This window comes from Onychomys torridus, chromosome 11 (genome assembly GCF_903995425.1).
Source record: "Onychomys torridus chromosome 11, mOncTor1.1, whole genome shotgun sequence".
Lineage (NCBI taxonomy): Eukaryota > Metazoa > Chordata > Mammalia > Rodentia > Cricetidae > Onychomys > Onychomys torridus.
In genome coordinates this window covers 29144967-29165660 of record NC_050453.1, presented here as the reverse complement: position 1 = coordinate 29165660, position 20694 = coordinate 29144967, and the positions used below count along the sequence as shown (strand labels likewise).

Sequence of the window (20694 nt, the reverse complement as noted above, 5' to 3'; positions counted from 1 at the left end):
GATAGATAGATAGATAGATAGATAGATAGAGATAGATAGATATATAGATAGGTAATTGTAAAGAATCAATACTAAGCTCAATAATCAACTTCCAAGTCAAAGGGCACCTTTCAGGGATTAGTATCAATTGTTATCATTATCTGATTCTAGAACATTTTATTCATCTCCAAAGAAAATCCCATTCCCATCAGGAGCCATTCTTTACCTGTCCGTTTCCAAAGGGCCAGAAAACCAATAATCTACTCTCTCTCTCTAAAGATGTGTATATTCAGGGCCAGAGGGATGGCTCAGTGGTTAAGAACACTGGCTGCTCTTCCAGAGGTTCTGAGTTCAATTTCCAGCAACACCATAGTAGCTGACAACCATCTATAGCAGGATATGATGCCCTCTTTAGGCAAAATTTCAATAGAGCACTCATATACATAAAAATAACAAATTTTTAAAAGAAAAGATGTGTGTATTCTGTATATTATCGCATATCAGTGGAATAATATAATATGTATCTATCTTTTTGTATCTATCTTCTTTCACCTAGCATGCTTTCTTAGTTGATTAATATGATAAGAGTATCATAGAAAGAGCAGTTTATGTTCTTACAGTGCTGTGGATATTAAGGGCACTTTAAAACAGAAGTATGAAAACCCAACACTGAAGAGGCTGAAGCAGGAAGACTGGTGTGACCTGGAGACCAGCCTGGAACACACAGCAAGTATAAAGACAGTCAGGGCTACACAGTAAGGCCCAAGTTCAAAAGTCAAAACAACAAAGAGATCAGATAAAAATGTAATAATTATCCAATCATGTCTTTGATATGGTTTGTTTTTTGGAGACAGGGTCTCCTGACTCTGTAGTCCAGGCTGGTCTGGAATTTACTATGTAGCCCTGGCTTGAATTTATAATAATCCTTCGGTCACAGCCTTCCAAGTTCTGGGATTACAGGCATGTAAGCCCCTTTACATACTTTAACTTTATATTTAAGAATAATATAAAATAGAGCCAAGGATACTATACTTAGGAAACTGTTTTGATTAAAGAAGTTTTAATAATAATTAGAGTAAGATTTTGGCTACAGATTCATCAAATAAAATATATTTTTATATATGTATGTATACATATATGTGTGTATGCATATATGTATATAAAAGTAAAATATACTTATCCAGTGACTCAGCCATTGCACTTCTAGGAATTTACCCTATGATGTATTTGGACAGCTCTACGAAAATACTCTTACTAAGATTTCATTGTAGCATCATTTACAATAGAAAACAGTGGAAATAAGGGGCTGGAGAAGGCTCAGAGGTTAAGAGTACTTGCTGCTCTATGAGAAGGACCCAGGTTCAGTTCCCAGGTGGCTCACAACCATCTGTAACTCCAGCGCCAGGGCATCTGATGCCTTCTGCTCTCCACCAGCACAAGGAGGAAACACACTCACATATACAAGATAAATAAATCTTTAAATAGCACATGTCACAAAAAGCTGGTCTAAGTATAGTTACCATCTCGTTCTCGTTCACTCTCTGGCCTTGCTCTGGGACCAGTGTCTGACCAATCACCACGAAGTCCAAGCGTTAAACCGGAGGCTGTCGTAACTACAAGGTAATAATCATAAGTAGAGTCTATGTGAGTCTAAAGAAAAGATTTGCTTTCCAGTTTATATTCTGGTGATTGGGGATTGAATCCAAAGCCTTGTGCAGCTGAGCTAAGTGCTATACCTCTGAATTAATCCCCAGTCCACAATTCTTACAGCATACTTTAATGGAGCATTTCCAACTATCTTTAAGTATAGAAATGAAATGCTAGATCAATACATGAAATACTGCTGTATGGTGTATAAGTCTTTTACAGAGCTCATGATAATAAACAGCCACTGGTGCTACAGTCTATACTTACTATCCTCAACCTAAAAAGCACAAATACAAATATAACTTTGAGACTGTGTACATGTAAGCTGGGTTTAGTGGTGCCAGCCTGCAATCCCCGGTGAGGCAGGAGGATCACAATTAGACATGACTAGCCACTGAATATAAGTGTCTCACTGACCTACCTGAAAGAGTGATCTTCCCACAAATTTGTTCTACAATACACAAAGTATGGTTTTATTTATTTTAAAAATAAAGCCCTATAGAAATGACACCAATTTTCTTAGCAGAATTCAACAAATTTATTTCTACTCGAAATTCCCTAACTCCTAATCATTCTCAAAGAATGTATCGTTCCTTCTCTTTATGCCCAAGTGTTTACCAAATTGCTTTTCTTGCCTTTCTTAAGCCCTCAAGTACCCTGCATCAACATCACTCTTCTTTTCCTGTACTAATGTCCTCTCACCTGGTTCTCTAACATACTGAAAGCTCTTCTACTGATGCAAAAGAAATTCACAGCTTCCTAAGAGCTCATATGTTTCTCCCTAGCTCCACTTGCTTTTCCTTCAGTTTACTCTAAGGCATGAAGCATGTCAACATTTACTCTACCATTCCTCTCTCAATCCAATACGGTCAATGTTTCCATGGTTGCTGCTGGTTGTTTTGCTTTTTTATCTTTCCACGGATACCATTCTTGCCAAAATTACCAAACATTCTAGTTAGCTTTCTATTGCTGTGATAACAACTTGGAGAGGAAGGAGTTGATTTCACCTTACAGCTTAAGGTCCATCATGAAGGGAGGTCAGAACAAGACCTAAAGCAGAGCTCATGGAGGAATGCGACTTTCTGCTTTGCTCTCCATGCTTCAGCCTGCTTTCTTATATAACCCAGGACCACCTATCCACGAGGGGCAGCACCCATAGTGGGTTGGGCCTTCACACATAAATCATTAATCAAGCAAATGCCTCCATAGACATGCCCACAGGACAAATGAATGGGGAGCAATTCATTAATTGAGATTCTTTCCCAGATATGTCTAGGTCTATATCAAGTTGACAAAAAACTAACTTGCACACCAATGAGTAAACATTTGCCAAATTCACATATCATCGTTAAAAAAAAACAACAAAAAACAGTCAACACAGTAGAGGCCAGTGAGCCAATGCTGTAGGCAAATGTTCTTGCTGCCGAATCTAATAACATGAATTTGATCCTAGGAACCAATATGGCAGAAAGAAAGAAACTCTGTCTTGAAAAAACAACAACAAAACAAACACAAACAAAAACAAAAACCAACAACAAAAAAGTTAAAAAAAAAAAAAGCTGTACTGATCTCCACATGTGCGCTATGATAGATAGATAGATAGATAGATAGAGATAGATAGATAGATAGATAGGTAAATGTAAAGAATCAATACTAAGCTCAATAATCAACTTCCAAGTCAAAGGGCACCTTTCAGGGATTAGTATCAATTGTTATCATTATCTGATTCTAGAACATTTTATTCATCTCCAAAAGAAATCCCATTCCCATCAGGAGCCATTCTTTACCTGTCCGTTTCCAAAGGGCCAGAAAACCAATAATCTACTCTCTCTCTCTAAAGATGTGTATATTCAGGGCCAGAGGGATGGCTCAGTGGTTAAGAACACTGGCTGCTCTTCCAGAGGTTCTGAGTTCAATTTCCAGCAACCACATAGTAGCTGACAACCCATCTATAGCAGGATATGATGCCCTCTTTAGGCAAAATTTCAATAGAGCACTCATATACATAAAATAAACAAATTTTTAAAAGAAAAGATGTGTGTATTCTGTATATTATCGCATATCAGTGGAATAATATAATATGTATCTATCTTTTTGTATCTATCTTCTTTCACCTAGCATGCTTTCTTAGTTGATTAATATGATAAGAGTATCAACGATATTAGCTGCATCTCTTTGTGAATATACAATACTTAATTATATACTTTTAAAGTTGACTGTGATTAGGCAGATGGTTCAATGGTAAGAGTGTGTGCTGCATAAGTATGAGGACCTGAGTTGGAATTATTAGAATCCATACAAAAAGTGAGTGTGGTCAGGTATACTCATAACCCAGCACTGGGAGGAGGAGAGTCAGAGACACTCCAGTACTTTGCTGGCTTAAATGAAGGGGCCATGTCTTTATGTAATCACTTTCTGTTCTTCCTTTCTTTTTTAAAATTTTTTTTTTTATTTTTCAAGACAGAGTTTTTGTATATCTCTGGCTATCCTCAAACTCGATCTGTAGACCAGGCTGGCCCCAAACTTAGAGATCCACTTGCCTCTTCCTCCTGATTGCTGGGATTAAAGACATGCACCACCAGTGCCTGGCTCAGGTAATCATTTTCTGAAGTTTAAAACTAAGTGTATAGAGGTACCTAATAAATAATTGTTGGGTTAAGAATAGCTGATGTAAATATTATTGTCTAAGTTTTAACATAAGATATCAAATGAAAAACTATGGAAATTAAAAAGAAGATAGCTCATTAATTTCACATACATATAAAACTCTTGTTTGGCTAAATATAATAAGTATGGTTCATTTTTATAATTCAGATTTTAGAATTATTGTTTTTAACTTGGTTGATTCAACAACGCATACTAAGAAAAACATCACCACAAAATCATCAGCATTAGTCCTGACGATGTAATCATCTTTTGCTAAGGAGTCTATGATAGCAAAGCTGGCTGGCCCACTTTAAAACGTCTGTACACTTCCCAGTTCTTCATTATCTCTCCGTCACAGAGGTTGACTGCAACTAGACTTACCCCCATGTCTCAAGGGGAAACTACACAGCAGCAAAGTGACACGGCAGAATCCGTCTCCAATCCGTCCAATAAACTCAAACAAAAGAGCTTATAATTTTCCTACTTTACATAAATATACTGTCACATTCAACATCTTAAAATTCACCTACAAAATAATTATTTTTTTCTAATTTTATAATAACTTGTCAAGCTCAAGTTCTGGCGGTTAGCTAAAAGCAGCATTCTTCAGCAATCTATGAAGCCTGCTCCCCTCCGTTTCCTTATCACCGGCAGAAAGGACAAATGGCACCCTTGGTATCTATTAGCACACCAAAGCACCTGCTGGCCTGCAGCCTCCCTCACTCTCACAAGCAGCTGTTAGGCATTGCAGAGCTCATGCTGCCATCCCTGGCCCAGCTCCTCCTCATAACCCGCTATTTGGACTATGCTCCGTCTCTTTTGTCTTCCTCTCTGTCTCCACCTCCCATTCTCCCAACCCCATCTCTCCATTCAAGGCCAGATCAGTCTATACTTTCTCTCTCTGCTCTGGACTTCTCCAGATGCCTCTGGCTGTATGCCCCTCACATCTACAATGAAAACCTTCCCTTTAACCATACCTTGCAGTGGTCATGTCATCAGTATTCACAACTGAATTTAGTTTTTCATCTCATGGGAATTACACATTTGCTACGTTCTTCCTTTAAATGTGCAAATGTCGAGAATATAGCTCAGTGCTTGCCTATAATGTGAGGCCTTGGGTTCAATCTCTATTACCATAAATCAAATAATATAAGCACATTAATACTTAGCTAATACCAAACCACTATTATTAACAATTTAATTAATTTAAGAAACAACATTTAATAAGCCAAATTATAGAACAAGCATAGATCACTGCAAAATAAAAAGGTCCAAGTTAGGAATACAGAGATGGCTCAGTGGTTAAGAGCACTGGCTGCTCTTCCAGAGGACACAAGTATGGTTCCCGCACCAACATGCAGCTCACAGTCTTCTGTAACTCCAACTCTAGGGACGAGAGTCTTCTGGCCTTTGGCATGCAATAAGCATGTACATGATGTGTAGACATACATACAAGCAAAACTACCATACATATAAAATAAAAATTTTTGCTGGGCGGTGGTGGCACATGCCTTTAATCCCAGCACTCGGGAGGCAGAGCCAGGCGGATCTCTGTGAGCCCGAGGCCAGCCTGGGCTACCAAGTGAGTTCCAGGAAAGGCACAAAGCTACACAGAGAAACCCTGTCTCGGAAAACCAAAAAAAAAAAAAAAAGGAAAAATTTTTTTAAAAAAATTAAAAGTAAATCTTTAATAAAGTATTTTTGAAGGTCCAATATGGCATGCATGTTAGGAAAAGCCTAACAAGCTAAACCAAATATGTTCCCATGGTTGTATACTGTCCAAAATGTACTTCTAGCTTTCCACTTTTATATTCTGGTCATAGTAATTCAATTTATTCACCTTTTACAGAAATGCCCTCTTGAACTTTTCCTACTTTCTCATGGGAATTTTGTGACATGTACCTAGGGCTATTGTCACATGCCACTAATCTGTACCTGAAAAACAATGGGGCAACTGAGAGGATGGAACTGTTGCCTGCGTGTGAACAGTGAATGGTAGGGGTGGCACTTGCTGCATGAACACAATCTCATAGATGTTTACCATCACACTGTCCACTGTCCTAACTGACTCTCCTCCAAGTACTAGAGATGTTGATTTTTTATACTGTGTTGTGCATCTACAAGGTTAAAGGTTTTATATTACGTATTTCCTAAAATTAGACCATTTTTCAGTGCTATTTATAGTCTGTTCTTTCATATGTTCCCTAAATCATAAACCCTTCAAAAATCAATGCATTTACTTATTTATTTGAACACTTAACTCTTCTACTTCTTTTCCTTTTCCTTTTTTGAGGATAGCATCATCTGTAGCTCAGGCTGACCTCAAACTTACTCAGCCAAGGATGATCATCTATCCTGTCTTCTGGGAATTACAGGTATCTCCCTATGAATGAAGAGTCTAGTTTTGAGTAATCTTACCTCTTCTCGCCTCTCCTCTGCAGGAGTTTTAAGTTCTCGTGCTGTGTCGTCTTTGGGGTCAAACAGATAGATGTAATCTGAAGAATAACTAACAAGAATCTCTTGGCCATCTTCACTGTAACACAGAGAAGTCACTCTGCAGGATTTATTACTAAGATGAGAAGGGATAAATCGAGCAACCATTCCAGTAGTTCCTCGGCCTGCATAATTCCCTAAATAACAAGAATTTACTCAAAATTAATAGTGTTACAAATATAATAAACATTTAAGAAATTCTTAGCCTGAATTATGGGATACATGAAATGATATAACAATATAAACCCAAATTATCACTTTCTGTATCTATAAGAGGTTTCCTTTTTAACAAAACAAAAAAGAATGCTATAAAGACAGCCTATGTTCCAGTTCTGTTGCTATGACAAACACCAAAAGGGACTTGAGAAGGAAAGGTTTAACTTGGCTTACACTCCCAATCACAATTCATAACTGAGGGAGTCAGGGCAGGAACTCAAATAGTGAAAAGCTGCTTACTGGCTTGCTTCCCTTGGCTTGCTCAGCTACCCTTCTTATACTGCCTAGGCCCACAAAGAGCCTACATCAATTAGCAATTTAGAAAATAGGATACCCACGTAGGGATACCCACACACACGCCTATCTGACTAAGACAATTCCTCATTTGAGATTCCCTCTTCCTGGGTATGTCAAGCTGATACACACAGCATTTTTTTTAAGGCACTTATTTTATCTTTTATTTCCAAAGGATAAGGTAATAGTTTGTTTTTAGGATTAGTGAACAAAACATATAAAAATAAATTACTTGAAAAGAAAGAATGAAGCATTAATAGAATTATGATGCAGAGGGAGTGAACAGTGGAATACTCAAGACAATCCAGAGGAAACAGAGCTGAGCTCACAGGGTAAATCAAAGGTGAGAACTGGGATTGATTGATTATTGATGTCTGCCACAATGATGGGTGCAGCCATGTTGAGACATTCTTTCTCTCTTCCTGTCCCAACATATCTTGGGCTCTATGTAATTCCAGAAAATGTAAGCTTTCCTAGAAGCCCGAAGAAGCAAGCTAAGCTTCTAAGCACAGAGAGAGTCTCTCTCCAGCAGCAAGACATAGGCAAAAGGCTTCAATATTATTCTTTGACCTTCAATATAGTTACATTTAGTAACTAAATTTTCTTAAATATGTGAATCAATTCAGCAATGAAACCCAATCCTTTTAAACACACAAAACAAGAAAACCAACTTATCATCCTTCAGAATTCCAGATTACATGATTTGCTGAAATAATGTTTAATAATAGTTGATTATTGCACTGTCTTCTCCAAAATTTTCATCAAATTAAGATCATTTCTATAATAGGAAACCTGACACTTGGCAGAACAGGTTGAATACAATTCTAATTGTTTATTGGCTACTTACTTATTTATTCACTTATATATTTTAGAAATCATTATCTAGTTTTTGAACAACCCTTTAAAATAAATAACCTCATTAATATAACTTACAGGTGCTGGGATATAAAAATCATTTATTTGCTTTCACATAGAACTCAAAATATTAGTAGGTTTGGGGTATAATATATTCGACTCAACATGAGGTTAGGCTAAGGATGAAATACATGTGATGCAAGGAAACCACTTCCTATTTCAGAGCCTTTTCTTGCCATTAAAAAAATTTGGGGATTTTTTTTTTATGTGTATGAGTATTTTGTCCATATGTGTGTCTATAAACCATGTGTGTGCACTGCCCATGGAGGCTGGAAACAGGGCACTGGATCCCTTAGAACTGGAATTACAAATGGCTGCTAACCACTATGTGGGTGCTGGGAACTGACCCAGGTCCTCTGGACAGCTTAGCCATTTCTCCACCCCTCTTTCATTGTTGAGAGAACATATTGTTGAAGATTTTAAGTACCTATTCTACTGAATGTACTGAGGTTTCTTCCTAGTCTAGTAATCTTCTAAATAACTGAATCAATCATCTGAAAATATCTAAATTAAAAAATGTAAATAACTACTGCAACTAAGGTAAACCAAATAATACACAATGGCTCATGATATATAGTGCAATAAAAGATCTCAAGAAGACTATTATGTATTTAAAGATAATTTAATTTTTAACAATTTCTGATGACTCTTCTGTCTTCCAAGACAAAGGAGAAAGGTCCTGCTCAACAAGCACAATTGTTTTAACTCTGACTGTTATAATCATGTTGAAGGCAATATGCTATTCTTTTTGCTGTAGCTTTGGATGGTCTTTCTCTTCCAGGTTCCTCTATCAGGTATGGTTCATGCAGGAGTCATGCAGGAGTCAACACAGCCTTCACCGCTCTCTGGGACCTTTACTGAATGCTCCCTGAATAGTCTGCAGGGTGCAGAAGGCTGGCTCCCAGACCCTGGAACCAGGAAGTGCAGGCTATCTGGGCATACCAGGGATTCCTGCCACCCCTGGGGATCCTTGACAGCCATCTCATCCATTTCTCTCAAAGCTAGCAGGGCCTTGGTCACCTGAGAGAACAGCAGCTCAGAGGAACTTTTAAAAAGGACCTCTCTCAGAAGGGACATGCTTGCTCCTTCCTTCCAAGTCACTTTGTATGTTATAAGCTGTACTTGACAAATGAACTTAGTGCTGAAACATTCTGCAGATTAAAAAAACAACTGTATCTCTGAAAAGGCCCACCCTAGCATAGCTGTTAACTCACAGAAGCAGCTTCCCTGGAGTCCCCACTGTGACCTCCCTCTAAAACGCATTTACTGAGAAAGCAGCAGAAACTACAAGACAGTACTGCTCCAACCTGCAGGACCAAGATGCCACAGCGGAGTGCAGGAGTACAAGGCAACTGCCAAGAACTTATGACCTCACTCTCCAGCAACCCAAATGCCAAGAACACTGAGGCTGCAGAGACCAAGGCTGTCACTCACTCCTCCCTCATGAGCACAGAGAGCTGCTGGAGCCTGAAGGATCTGAAAAGTCCACCTTTCAACTCTGGAACTGTGCCAACAACCCGTTCCATATGTGTTCTTTTTATTATGTTCTGTTATCCAAGAACATTTATGTCTCATAATGGTTTTACTTTTGTGTGTAAATTGTTGAGTTAGCTTTTAGGACTACTGTCTATGTTTCTCCAACTAGTTCACTATGAGGTATTCTTTGCTATACTCTTTGGCTACATCTTAGATACTCCCCTCCCTTATTCCTAAAATTGGTTTACTTTTTTGTGGAGGGACGAAACCCAGGGACATGGACATGCTAGGCCGGTACTCAACCACTAAGCTACATCTCTAGTCCTTGGCATTTTGAAACCTTGTGATCTGGCTGCATAGTTGAGGCTGGCCTTGAACTCATGATTCTCCTCTCTTGCCTCCCAAATCCTGGGATTACAGGCATTGACCACAATGTCAAGTTTATAATCCCAATTTTAAAAACTCTGGTAGTCTTCAGTTCAATTCAGTATGAGAGGAGAGAGTTCAAATTGGCCCAGGAATACTAAATTCTAAGGATCCCCAAAGCTGTGTAATTCTGCTAAAAATGTAAATTGTCTTGCCTCTGTTGAGAGTAATAATTAAGCCTATAATTTCATATTATCATACAGTTTCACCCAAAATGTGCATATTCAAACTGACAGGACTCCTTCCTCATCACAATTTCTCAGAATGTGAAAAGTCTGAGGATGGGAAGGAATGCTGTGAAATGCTAGTTGGTAATGCTGCTATTGCACTCATGAACTCAGAGGAGCTGTGGTTGCCCGCATAAGATCAGCCCACTGACAGTCTAACACTGCTGTGGCACAGGAGGCCCCACCTGGGAGTTAATGGGGCTAGGGAAGGGGAGTAATTTCTCTTCAGAGATGTAGCCACTGGTGAGCTGTCCATGTCTAGCAAATAAGCCACATGTATGCACATGCAAGCAATTCTATTAAACTCAGTAAGCTGTTGAGAGAAAGTGACATAAAGGCAGGAAGGCCAGTGTTGGAATACAAAGGTTTCAGGGAGAAGAATGGAAGAGGAACGCGATCAAAATATAGTACACAAATGTGTGAAATTGTCAAAGAATTAAAACTGATTAAAAACAGAACAGGGGGGTAGAGAGATGGCTCAGTGGTTAAGAGTCCTGACTGCTCCTCCAAAGGACCTTGGTTCTATTCCCAGTACCCACATGCCTGCTTACAACTGTCTGTAACTCCAGAGTCCAACACCCTCACACAAACATACATGCAGGCAAAACATCAATGCACATAAAATAAAAATAAATTAATTATAAAAAAAAGAAAAAACAGAAACGCTCTCATCTGGTATTCCCTCCCATTTGATAATCATATAGGTTGGTTATTACTGACATTGGTAGTTTCTGCCCAAGTACTTTACTTTCCATAACATAACATGTGACTATACATTTGATACTCATCTTTGTATATATGTACATGTACACATGCATAATTTTTTAAGTGGACTTGGGTATCAAATAATATGTAGCCCCAGGTGGCGGTGGTGCACACCTGTAATCCCAGCACTTGGGAAGCAGAGGCAGGTGGATATCTGTGAGTTCGAGGCCAGCCTGGTCTACAAAGCGAGATCCAGGAAAGGCGCAAAGCTACACAGAGAAATCCTGTCTCAAAAAACAAACAAACAAACATAAAAAGAAAAACCAATAATAATAATAATAATAATAAGCATAAATTTATATCTGCTTATCTTGGACTGCTGTGACTATTGGAATTGAAGTCTGATTTTGGAACTGCACTGGCAGCAAAGAAGACAGTCTGAAGAGAGTCACTTGTATCCTTCTCTGTGGCTGTTAAAACAATGGGTCCCAGAGAATTAAAATTTCCCAAGGACCATCATTTTGGAAGCAGTAAAGGCTAAAGCCCCAGTGACATCTGGAGGAAGAATATGACTTCCACGAAGAGATTTGACATAGATCTGTCTAAATTGTATACCCCTACTTCCTGGCTCTTGTTTCAGCCTTCCCATAAAATTATAACACTGCTACAGAAAGGCAGAGAGAAAGCAAGAATCCTTCTCTCCACAGTTTGGCCAAAATATAAGTAAATCTATTTTCCTTTATCAATATGTCTCCTAATTACTTTCAAGAAATTGTAGGTTTATAAATCAAAGTGTTGTCCTGACATTGCCAAAAATTGGCACCAATTATCATGAGGCAAAAGAAAGGCACAGAGCAGATGCTCCCAAAGTCTCTAGTAGAACTAACCCTAGGACATCTTGATTTCAGATAGCTAAATTCTAGAAATACAAGAAAACACATTTCTAGTATTTTAAGAGACTCACTTTGAGTAATGTATTATGGCAGCCTTGGGAAAGAAACAAATCAAGTGTGTTACAATGTTTTTCAGATTTGTTTTATGTGTATGAGTGTTTGCTTGAGTGTGTGTGTGTGTGTGTGTGTGTGTGTGTGTGTGTGTGTGTGTGTGTTGGGGTGTGTTGGGGTGTGTATGTGTACCTGGGTGCAGGTACCTAAGGAGGTCAGAAGAATACACATCAGATTCTCTGCAGTGGGAGTTATAGACAGTCGTGAAACATCAGGTGCGGTTGTGAGCTGCCTAACATGGGTGCAAGGAACCAAACTCAAGTCCTCGGTAAGAGCAGCAAATGCTCTTAATCTCGGAAACACTTCCCCAGCTCCTGTTATGATGGTTTTTATATTGATAAACTGTGAAAGCATTATTCCACTAGAGTCTGTTCTCTTTTTCTTGAGACAGGGTTTCATGTAGTGCATGTTGGCCTCAAACAGGAATGACCCTGAACTTCTGACCCTCCTCCCTCCAGCTATAGAGTGCTGGGACTCCAGCCATGCAACACTATGCCTAGTTTCCAACAGAGTATTTAAAATTAGTAATATACTTTTCCTCTTAGAATAATCTATGTTATTTCAATCATATTTTATAACAAAATTTAAAACTATGTAAATGTAAATTGTCATAAACATTTCTTTGAATGGCCCCAAATTTTGCCAAATATTTCCTCACCTGTAGCTCTTGTGCCCAGCATCCGCCGGTCATAAATCCGTACTGAGCTATCAGAACAACCCACAGCAAGGTAATACGGCACTGGGGGACAAATAGCCACAGACGTGGCAGCACGCCGGCAATTGATTAAAATATCCTACAAAAGACAGGCATGAGACCAGTTACACAGAGCTATACAGAAGTGAGTACTCTAAATGTAAAACATTTTCCCTCTAACTATAAGATAATAACCTATCTCAGACATTCTAATTCAGTGAGCAAAAACAAAAAGGGAAAACACAACAATATGGTTTTCTTGTAATTTATTTTTTAAGACTGTGAGAATTCATTTCTAGCATATTTAGCCAACAGGAAACCTGACAATATTATTCCTATCACATATATTAACAATTTCATAAATTGAACATCTTGGTAGTTAGGAATTATTCTGTAGTCATTGGATTTTCTTTATACTTTCCAACTACACATATAATAAGCTTTACTAAGGAAATAATTCTTCCACTTCTTAACCCTTGTATTATTATGAGGACGTTACTTAGCAAAGGACACCTGCACCCTCCTAAAGTGTGGACTAATTATAATTAATACATGGTTTAAAAGCATTTGGAATAATGAGTTTTAGTACCCACCATTTACTAAGAAATACAGATAGCAAATGTTCTCAAAGAACCTGATATATGTACATAAATATGTGTATAGCCTGTGACCTAGGACAGAGTGAGGGGACTTTATGGAGGGAAGTCAGGGTCATTGCCCTTGCCCACACTAACCGGCATGAGCTTGCCTGCCACATATGGAAAGGCAGAGTAATGTCAAGGTAAGGGCAAGTACCAAGGTGACGTGCTTTCTGTTACCTCTTCAAGCAGGACAACTCAGGATTAGGCTGCATAAGCAGAAAATGACAAATGAGAAGGGGGAGGAACCAAAGAGCTTTGTGGCTTCCCTCTTGCCCTTCACCTGTGTACCTGAAGACCCTCACTGTTCAACCCTCCTGTCCTCCTCGCCCGAATGCCTAGAACCAGTCCTGTCCTGGTCCTGTTTCCTCCAGTAGAGCTCACAGGTCCCAGTGCTGCTGATGGTGTTTACTGCCCTGGGTCTGCAGAGTGTCTCAGGTAGTCTATCTGCTCCCCGCCCTTCAGGCCATTCTTCAGGGAGAGGGGGTTATCTCTCCCCAGCAGTTTTTATTCTTGAGGGGTACACTCCACAGTGTAGCCTTTTAATGATTTGGGAAATGTATATAAGACGTGTATATGAAGATATTATAGATAAACATACTGAGGTTCAAACACGGCCTTTGGCATGCTGGCTACCCCTGAGCTACATCCCTGAACTCTAAACACCCAATATTTTAAACATATTTAACCCTTCTATTCAGTGTGTGTATGTGTTTATATATGTTACATAACAAAAAACAGATTAAAATTTTGTGTTTAAAATGTCTGTTTCTATGTCAGTCAGTGGTAGCACACACCTTTAATACCAGCACTCGGGAGGCAGCAACAGATAGATCTGAGTTCTAGGCCAGCCTGATCTACAGAGTGAATTCCAGGACAACCAGGGCTACACAGAGAAACCCTGTCTTGAAAAACAAAAACAAACAAACAAACAAACAAACAAAAAATTGTTTCTACATTTTGTTTTCTGCTTCATCAGTTTCAAATGTATAACGTTTTTGTGGTTACTGTAGGTTCACTGGTTTAGTTAGTAAGTATTCAACTTGACTAATAATGATTCTTGGTTTTGTTTTATATTTGCTGCTTTTCAATAAAAATAAAGTGAATAGTTTCTTTGTTTTGTTTTGTTTTTTTGAGACAGGGTTTCTCTGTGTAGCTATGCGCCTTTCCTAGTTCTCGCTCTGTAGACCAGGCTGGCCTCAAACTCACAGAGATCCATCCACCTACCTCTGCCTGTCAAGTGCTGGGATTAAAGATGTGCACCACCACCGCCCGGCAAATAATATTTCTTTATTTCATTAACTACTTCAATGATTCAGTAAACATCTATTGTACTCTTCATAGTGGATGACAGATAAAACTCTTGGGAGAAGCTGTCTAGGGCCAAAAGACATTTTTTCAGGCCTTTTTGTTGGTGTGTTTGTTTGTTCTTTGCTTTTTTGTTTGCTTGTTTTTTGTTTGAGATAGGGTTTCTCTGTGTGTCCCTGGCTGTCCTGAAACTCACTCTGTAGACCAGGCTGGCCTCTCTGCCTCCCAAGTGCTGTGATTAAAAGCATGGGCCACCATCAGCTGGGTTAGGCCTTTTATATGTTTCAAATATTATTAATTCATAAAATAATAATAAGTAAACACATTTTTGGGATGTGAGTTAAATTTGATTATTTTTTAAAAAACAAATAAAAAAATTTCTTATTTTAAAAGATGGAGGGAAAGATACTAAATTTTCACACACTTTTAATCATTGCTGTTTTGGTAAGCCAAACTGTCTACTTAGTAAATGAGATGAACTCTCCAGGTTTTTATAAAACTAGACAAATTGTCACATATATTTTATGTGTGTGTGTGAGGGGGGTGAGGGGTGCATGCATGCACATGAGTGAGTATGAGTGCAGAGACCAGAGGTCAATATCAGGGGTCGTCCTCAATTTCTCTATATCTAATTCTTTGAGACCGTCTCTCACTAACCCTGACACTCATCATTCAGTTAGGGTAGCTGACTAATAAGCTCCAGTGATCTGCCTACAGGATTACAGATGCACACTGCCATGCCAGCTTTTACCTGGGCTCTCTGGTTTAAAACTCAAGTCCGTATGCTTTGCATAACAAGCGCTTTATGGATTGAGTCATCTCTCTACCCCATAAAGATGTATCTAAATGGACGACTGAAATATAAGTTTCTCAACCTCATTAACATTGAAATGAAAGAATTTTGTGATTGAAAATTTTAGCACAATAAAATGATCACCAACAGTATCTCATTGAGTCATAATTCATTTTTGTAAATTACTGGTATAAAACTTGGACTCTTACATCTTTGCAGTCTTCTTTCGTACAGCTAGTTTTGATGCGTGTGTCAAACCACCGAACGGTTCCATCTTCACCACAGGACAGGAAGGTGTAAGGGTCATTTGGGACAGTCATAATCTGAAGATGAGACAAAAGTGTAAGAAACACCACTGAAGAACTGAACAGGGGCTTAGAAATACACTGCTACTGTTTGATACATCCGTGAAGGTAAACACAACAAAACTATCCATGTAAGTCATTATCTATGACTTATCCAAAGCATGATTTTTACACAGACATACAGCAGCCTTGTAAAACGATTACTTTGAAATTATATTAATATAATAACTTCATATAAAATTTTCCAAAATCATAAACTTTGAACAACTTAAATTTAGAAGTATGGTTAAATTGAAGACATTGAAGTGGGAAGATTATGCTGAATTAGCCATGTGGAGCCAAAATAATTATAAGAGTCATTATCACCGGGTGGTGATGGTGCACGCCTTTGATCCCAGCACTCGGGAGGCAGAGCCAGGCGGATCTCTGTGAGTTCGAGGCCAGCCTGGTCTCCAAAGCGAGTTCCAGGAAAGGTGCAAAGCTACACAGAGAAACTCTGTCTCGAAAAACAAAACCAAAACCAAAACCAAAAAACAAACAAACAAAAAGAGTCATTATGAGTCAAAGAGGGAGGCAAAAATGTATCTGTCAGAAAAGACCACAAGATAATGGAAAAAGTCAAACAGAAAAAAACGTTTTGAAGACTGGTGACTTAAAAGATAGAGGAAGGAACCCTCATTCAGAGCATGTATAAAGGTTACAGAAGTAGAAAAGGTAAAATCGTAAGGCTCACAGACCCATAAACACTTGAATTTGAGCCTAGAAAGATTCATTTAGCTGATTTTCAGATTAAAAAATTGTGTTGTCTGTTTCTCTAAAACTTCAAGTATTGATATTTCTTTGCTTTTATTGAACAAGTTTATAAACAACACAAAATAATAAGACTGATACATGACAGAAAGGCAGTTATAAAAAGCACACTTAACACAAATGAATGGAATGCATATTTCAAGGAAGATATGACTTTTGACTTATTTCACATATGTGAGAAATGAGATAATTATATCACCTCAATAAGTTAGCAGTGTTGAATTATTTACTTATAAAGTCATTTTATCAGTAAAATGTATTGCAACTTGTTGCTAACTCAGCTCTGATGATTTCATTCAATAAAAGGGTCATTTTTCACTTTCTATACTACTGTCTATAAACCAAATTCTTAGGGGCACATATTTCCTAAAGTATTATTTATACGACTGATTTAGTTCCTTCATCTAACTGGTTCACTAGTTTAGAAAAACAAGTTTCACTCAGGCAATTACAATATGAATCATTAAAACATTTATAAGTGATACCCTGTGACAAAGACTAGACTAGGAGTTCACAGCAATTAGGAAACCTGTGTCCAATCTAGCCATTGACCTAGTAAGAGACTTAGTGAACACACATGAGGATACCACCCAATGGTTGGAAGGTGTAGGACTCTCAGCTACTTCTCCGCTCAGCTTGCATACCACCATGCTCCCTGCCACAATGATAATGGACTGAACCTCTGAACTATAAGCAAGTCATCCCAATTATGTTTTTCTTTATAAGAGTTGTCATGGTGTCTCTTCACAGCAACAGAAACCCTAACTAAGACAGAAGTACCAGGAGTGGGGTATTATTGCTGTGATAGGCCTGATCAAATTTTTGTTTGAAGTAATAAGGACTTTAGTTCTTTGGGTTAGGAAAGCAGTGTGGAATGCTTTAAGCACTGCTTAATGGGCCATACTAATTGGAACATGGAAAATGGAGTTGCAAAGAGTTATTTGAACTGTGGGGTGCTGGCTCAAGAGGTTACAAAGGAGAATAATATTAATATATGTCCTAGATATCATTCTTGTGATATTGTGGTAAAGAATGTGGCTGCTTTTTGCCCTTGTCCTAAGAGTCCGCCTGAGGCTAAAGTGAGAGGTTTTGTCTTACTTCTGTTGGCAGAAGAAATCTCAAAACAGCCAAGTAGAGAGTCGTGTGGTTATTAGTAGTAACTCTAATGAAGACTTATAATGAAAAGGAACAAGCTGAGCAAGAAAAAAATACAAAATGTACAGATTGAGAAAAGGAGCACCAGGAAGCAGAATAGAGCTAAATTCTGTGCTCAACGGGATAAATGGATTAAGAAATAGAATAAAGGGAGTGGCGACCATCCCATCCAACTAAATTTCCAATTTGTGAAAAAGAACTAAAGAAACGCTTAGAGCTAGGAGTCGTGGTGCACACCTTTAATCCCAACATTCCACAAGCAGAGGCTAATGGATCTCTGAGTTTGAGGCCAGCGTGGTCTACAGAGCAAGTTCAAGGACAGCCAAGCTTAGGCAGTGAAGGACAGAAAGCTGATGAAGACATAATTGAATGCAAGGGCCATGTTCCATGTTCCAGCTCCAGTAAGCAGCAGAATTTGGCATCTTCGGCCATGTGGTTCTTGTTTTAGAGTTAAGGACAGAAGAAACAGGTTTTGGAATTTGCCTCTGCACCTAAGAAAAACTATTGAGGCCAGGCATGTGTCAGGAGTGTCCCTGGATGGAGGCCTAGTAGAGAGGCCATTGAGTGAAGCTGTGAAGGTGAAGCCTGGATTGCCCTGGAGAACCAAGATGTTAGAGATGCCAGAGCCATGGGAAAGCTGCTAACAGGGAGTGGAAATAGCCGAAAAGAAAGAAGTGTGTTGCAGTCAACAAAGCTGAACAGAGTGGAGATCTGACTAGCATTTTGACATCAGACCTGGAGATGCAGAGTTTGGAGTTTGCCCAGCTGGTTTGCGGTCTTGCTTTGGTCCAGTATTTCCTCACTGTGCTCCATTCCCTATGCTCTGAAATGGTAATGTATATCCTGTGCAGTTATATGTTGGAAGTATATGATATGCTTTCTTATTTTGATTTTAGAGGTGATTATAGTTAAGAGATTGCATGAATCACAGAAAAGACTTTGAACTCTGGACTTTTAAACACTGTTGAGACTGTGATAGACTACAGGGAGTTTTGAAGTTGGACTAAATGCATTTTGTATTATGATATCGTTAAAAAGTTGTGGGGACCAAGGAGTAAAACATGGTAGTTTGAATGTAACTGTCCCCCATAAGCTCATAGAGAGTGGCACTATGAGGAGGTGTGGCCTTGTTGGAGGAAGTGTGTCACTGTGGCAGTGGGCTTTGAAGTTGCCTATGCTCAAGATACTGCCCAGTATCTCAGTTGCCTGCCTGTAAGATGTAGGGCTCTCAGCTACTTCTCCAGCACCATGTCTGCCTGCACACCGCCATGCTCCCTACCATGATGATAATGGATGGAACCTATGAACTGTAAGCAAGCCATCCCAATTAATGTTTTCCTTTATAAAAAGTTGCCATGGTCATGGTATCTCTTCACAGCAATAGAAATCCTAACCAAGATAAAAACCAATACAAAATTTACAAAAATTGGCCCCAGAAAAACTAAACACCTTTAATCATAGCACCTGGGAGACAGAAGCAGATGAATTTCTGTGAGTTCAGGGCCAGCCTGGTCTACAAAGGGAGTTTCATGCCTGTAAGGGATACACATTGAGACCCTATCCCAAAGAAGTTTTCTTTATTTTATTGTGTTACACAAAATAAACTTAAGACAGAGAGGAAGACAAAAATGAAACTCTATAAGGCAGTGCATTTCAGAGGACAAAACCTACTACAGAACCATGTAGTAAAGAAATAGGAGCATCTTTAAAGGTCTGCCACAATAAAACACATTATCTTTGTATGCTAACTTAAAATTAATTTTAAAATAAAGAAATAAATACACAAGGGGGGGGCTAGTACCTGTTTAAGGCATGGTTGTTTAAGCAATTGCAAATTCATCTTACAATACAAATACTTGATTCTTACTTTTATAACTTTATGCACAAAATCTACCATGATAAATTTTCAGAAGTGCTTTGGTGAAATACAATCTTCCAATAATTTCTATACCAAAAAATGTAGATGTGTGTGTAAATAAATGCACAGATACATCTATACACATACACAGAAGCACGCATTTACACATACAATCAACACTGTACCTCATAAGTAGTTCCATAATGGCACGTAAATTGGCACTGTCTGTTGGTTTCCGCGTCTTGCTCGATATTAGTATAGAATATGACTCCGTCTCCAGAGCAAGACACAATCTGCTTATCATCTGTGCACGGCAAAAACTTTGCACTAAATATATTTGCTCGATGCCCTGAACGGATCGTTGTCAAAACCTAAAACATATAAAAAATGTAGTTCATAGTAAGTAATTTCTTTTCCTAGTGAGAAACATTCATATAATCACAACTAGTAATAAATTCTCATTAACATCCTCAACAAAAGGTTAGTGTTTGATTCCAAACTAATTATAAAAGCATCAGAATCTCACAAATTTTCTTTTGTTCAAAATTATCACCGCAAAAAAAAAGGGGGGGTGGGGGAGGAGGTTGGGGATTTAGCTCAGCGGTAGAGTGCTTGCCTAGCAAGTATAAGGCCCTGGGTTCGGTCCTCAGCTCTGGCTTAAAAAAAAAAAATCACCTCTTGGAGTGATTCCCTGAAAAGCAACTTCAGCACACTTCTCCTTATTTAAATCATTTATCTCTCTCACTCACAAATTCTTAGTAACTAGAAAGAACTATTTTGACTGACTTTTGAAACAGTATGTACTAGGTGATTAATTCATTTCCTTTCAATCAAAATGGCTGAAAATCTAATTAATAAAATGGTACAATGAGCGTACAGCAGAAGTTCCAACATCCAATTTCTTACTGTGACAGAAACAAAGGTTAATATCAGTTCTTAATATTTGCAATGTATATTGCAAATTAAGAACTTATTTTCTTTAGTACTTAAAAATTGGGAGGAAAAATAACCAAGACCTAAAAAACAAAAACAAAAAACCCTGAATAGACAGTACAAAGATAAACAGACAATCCTTAAAATTATGAAAAAATGCTCAATTTTATTC

At 38.4% G+C, this 20694-nt stretch overlaps 1 protein-coding gene across 2 annotated transcripts in view; it reads right to left on the bottom strand.

Annotated features, from left to right (window-relative positions):
* Dcaf6 (DDB1 and CUL4 associated factor 6) overlaps window positions 1-20694 on the bottom strand; it is a 120900-nt gene that overhangs the window by 69822 nt on the left and 30384 nt on the right. For both annotated transcript variants that reach the window (XM_036201920.1, XM_036201921.1), the window contains exons 4-7: window positions 19775-19960; window positions 15671-15784; window positions 12687-12822; window positions 6691-6902 (exon numbers count right to left, since the gene is read on the bottom strand). In XM_036201920.1, the coding sequence (XP_036057813.1) occupies window positions 6691-6902; window positions 12687-12822; window positions 15671-15784; window positions 19775-19960 (648 nt within the window). The remainder of the gene's footprint in view (window positions 1-6690; window positions 6903-12686; window positions 12823-15670; window positions 15785-19774; window positions 19961-20694) is intronic.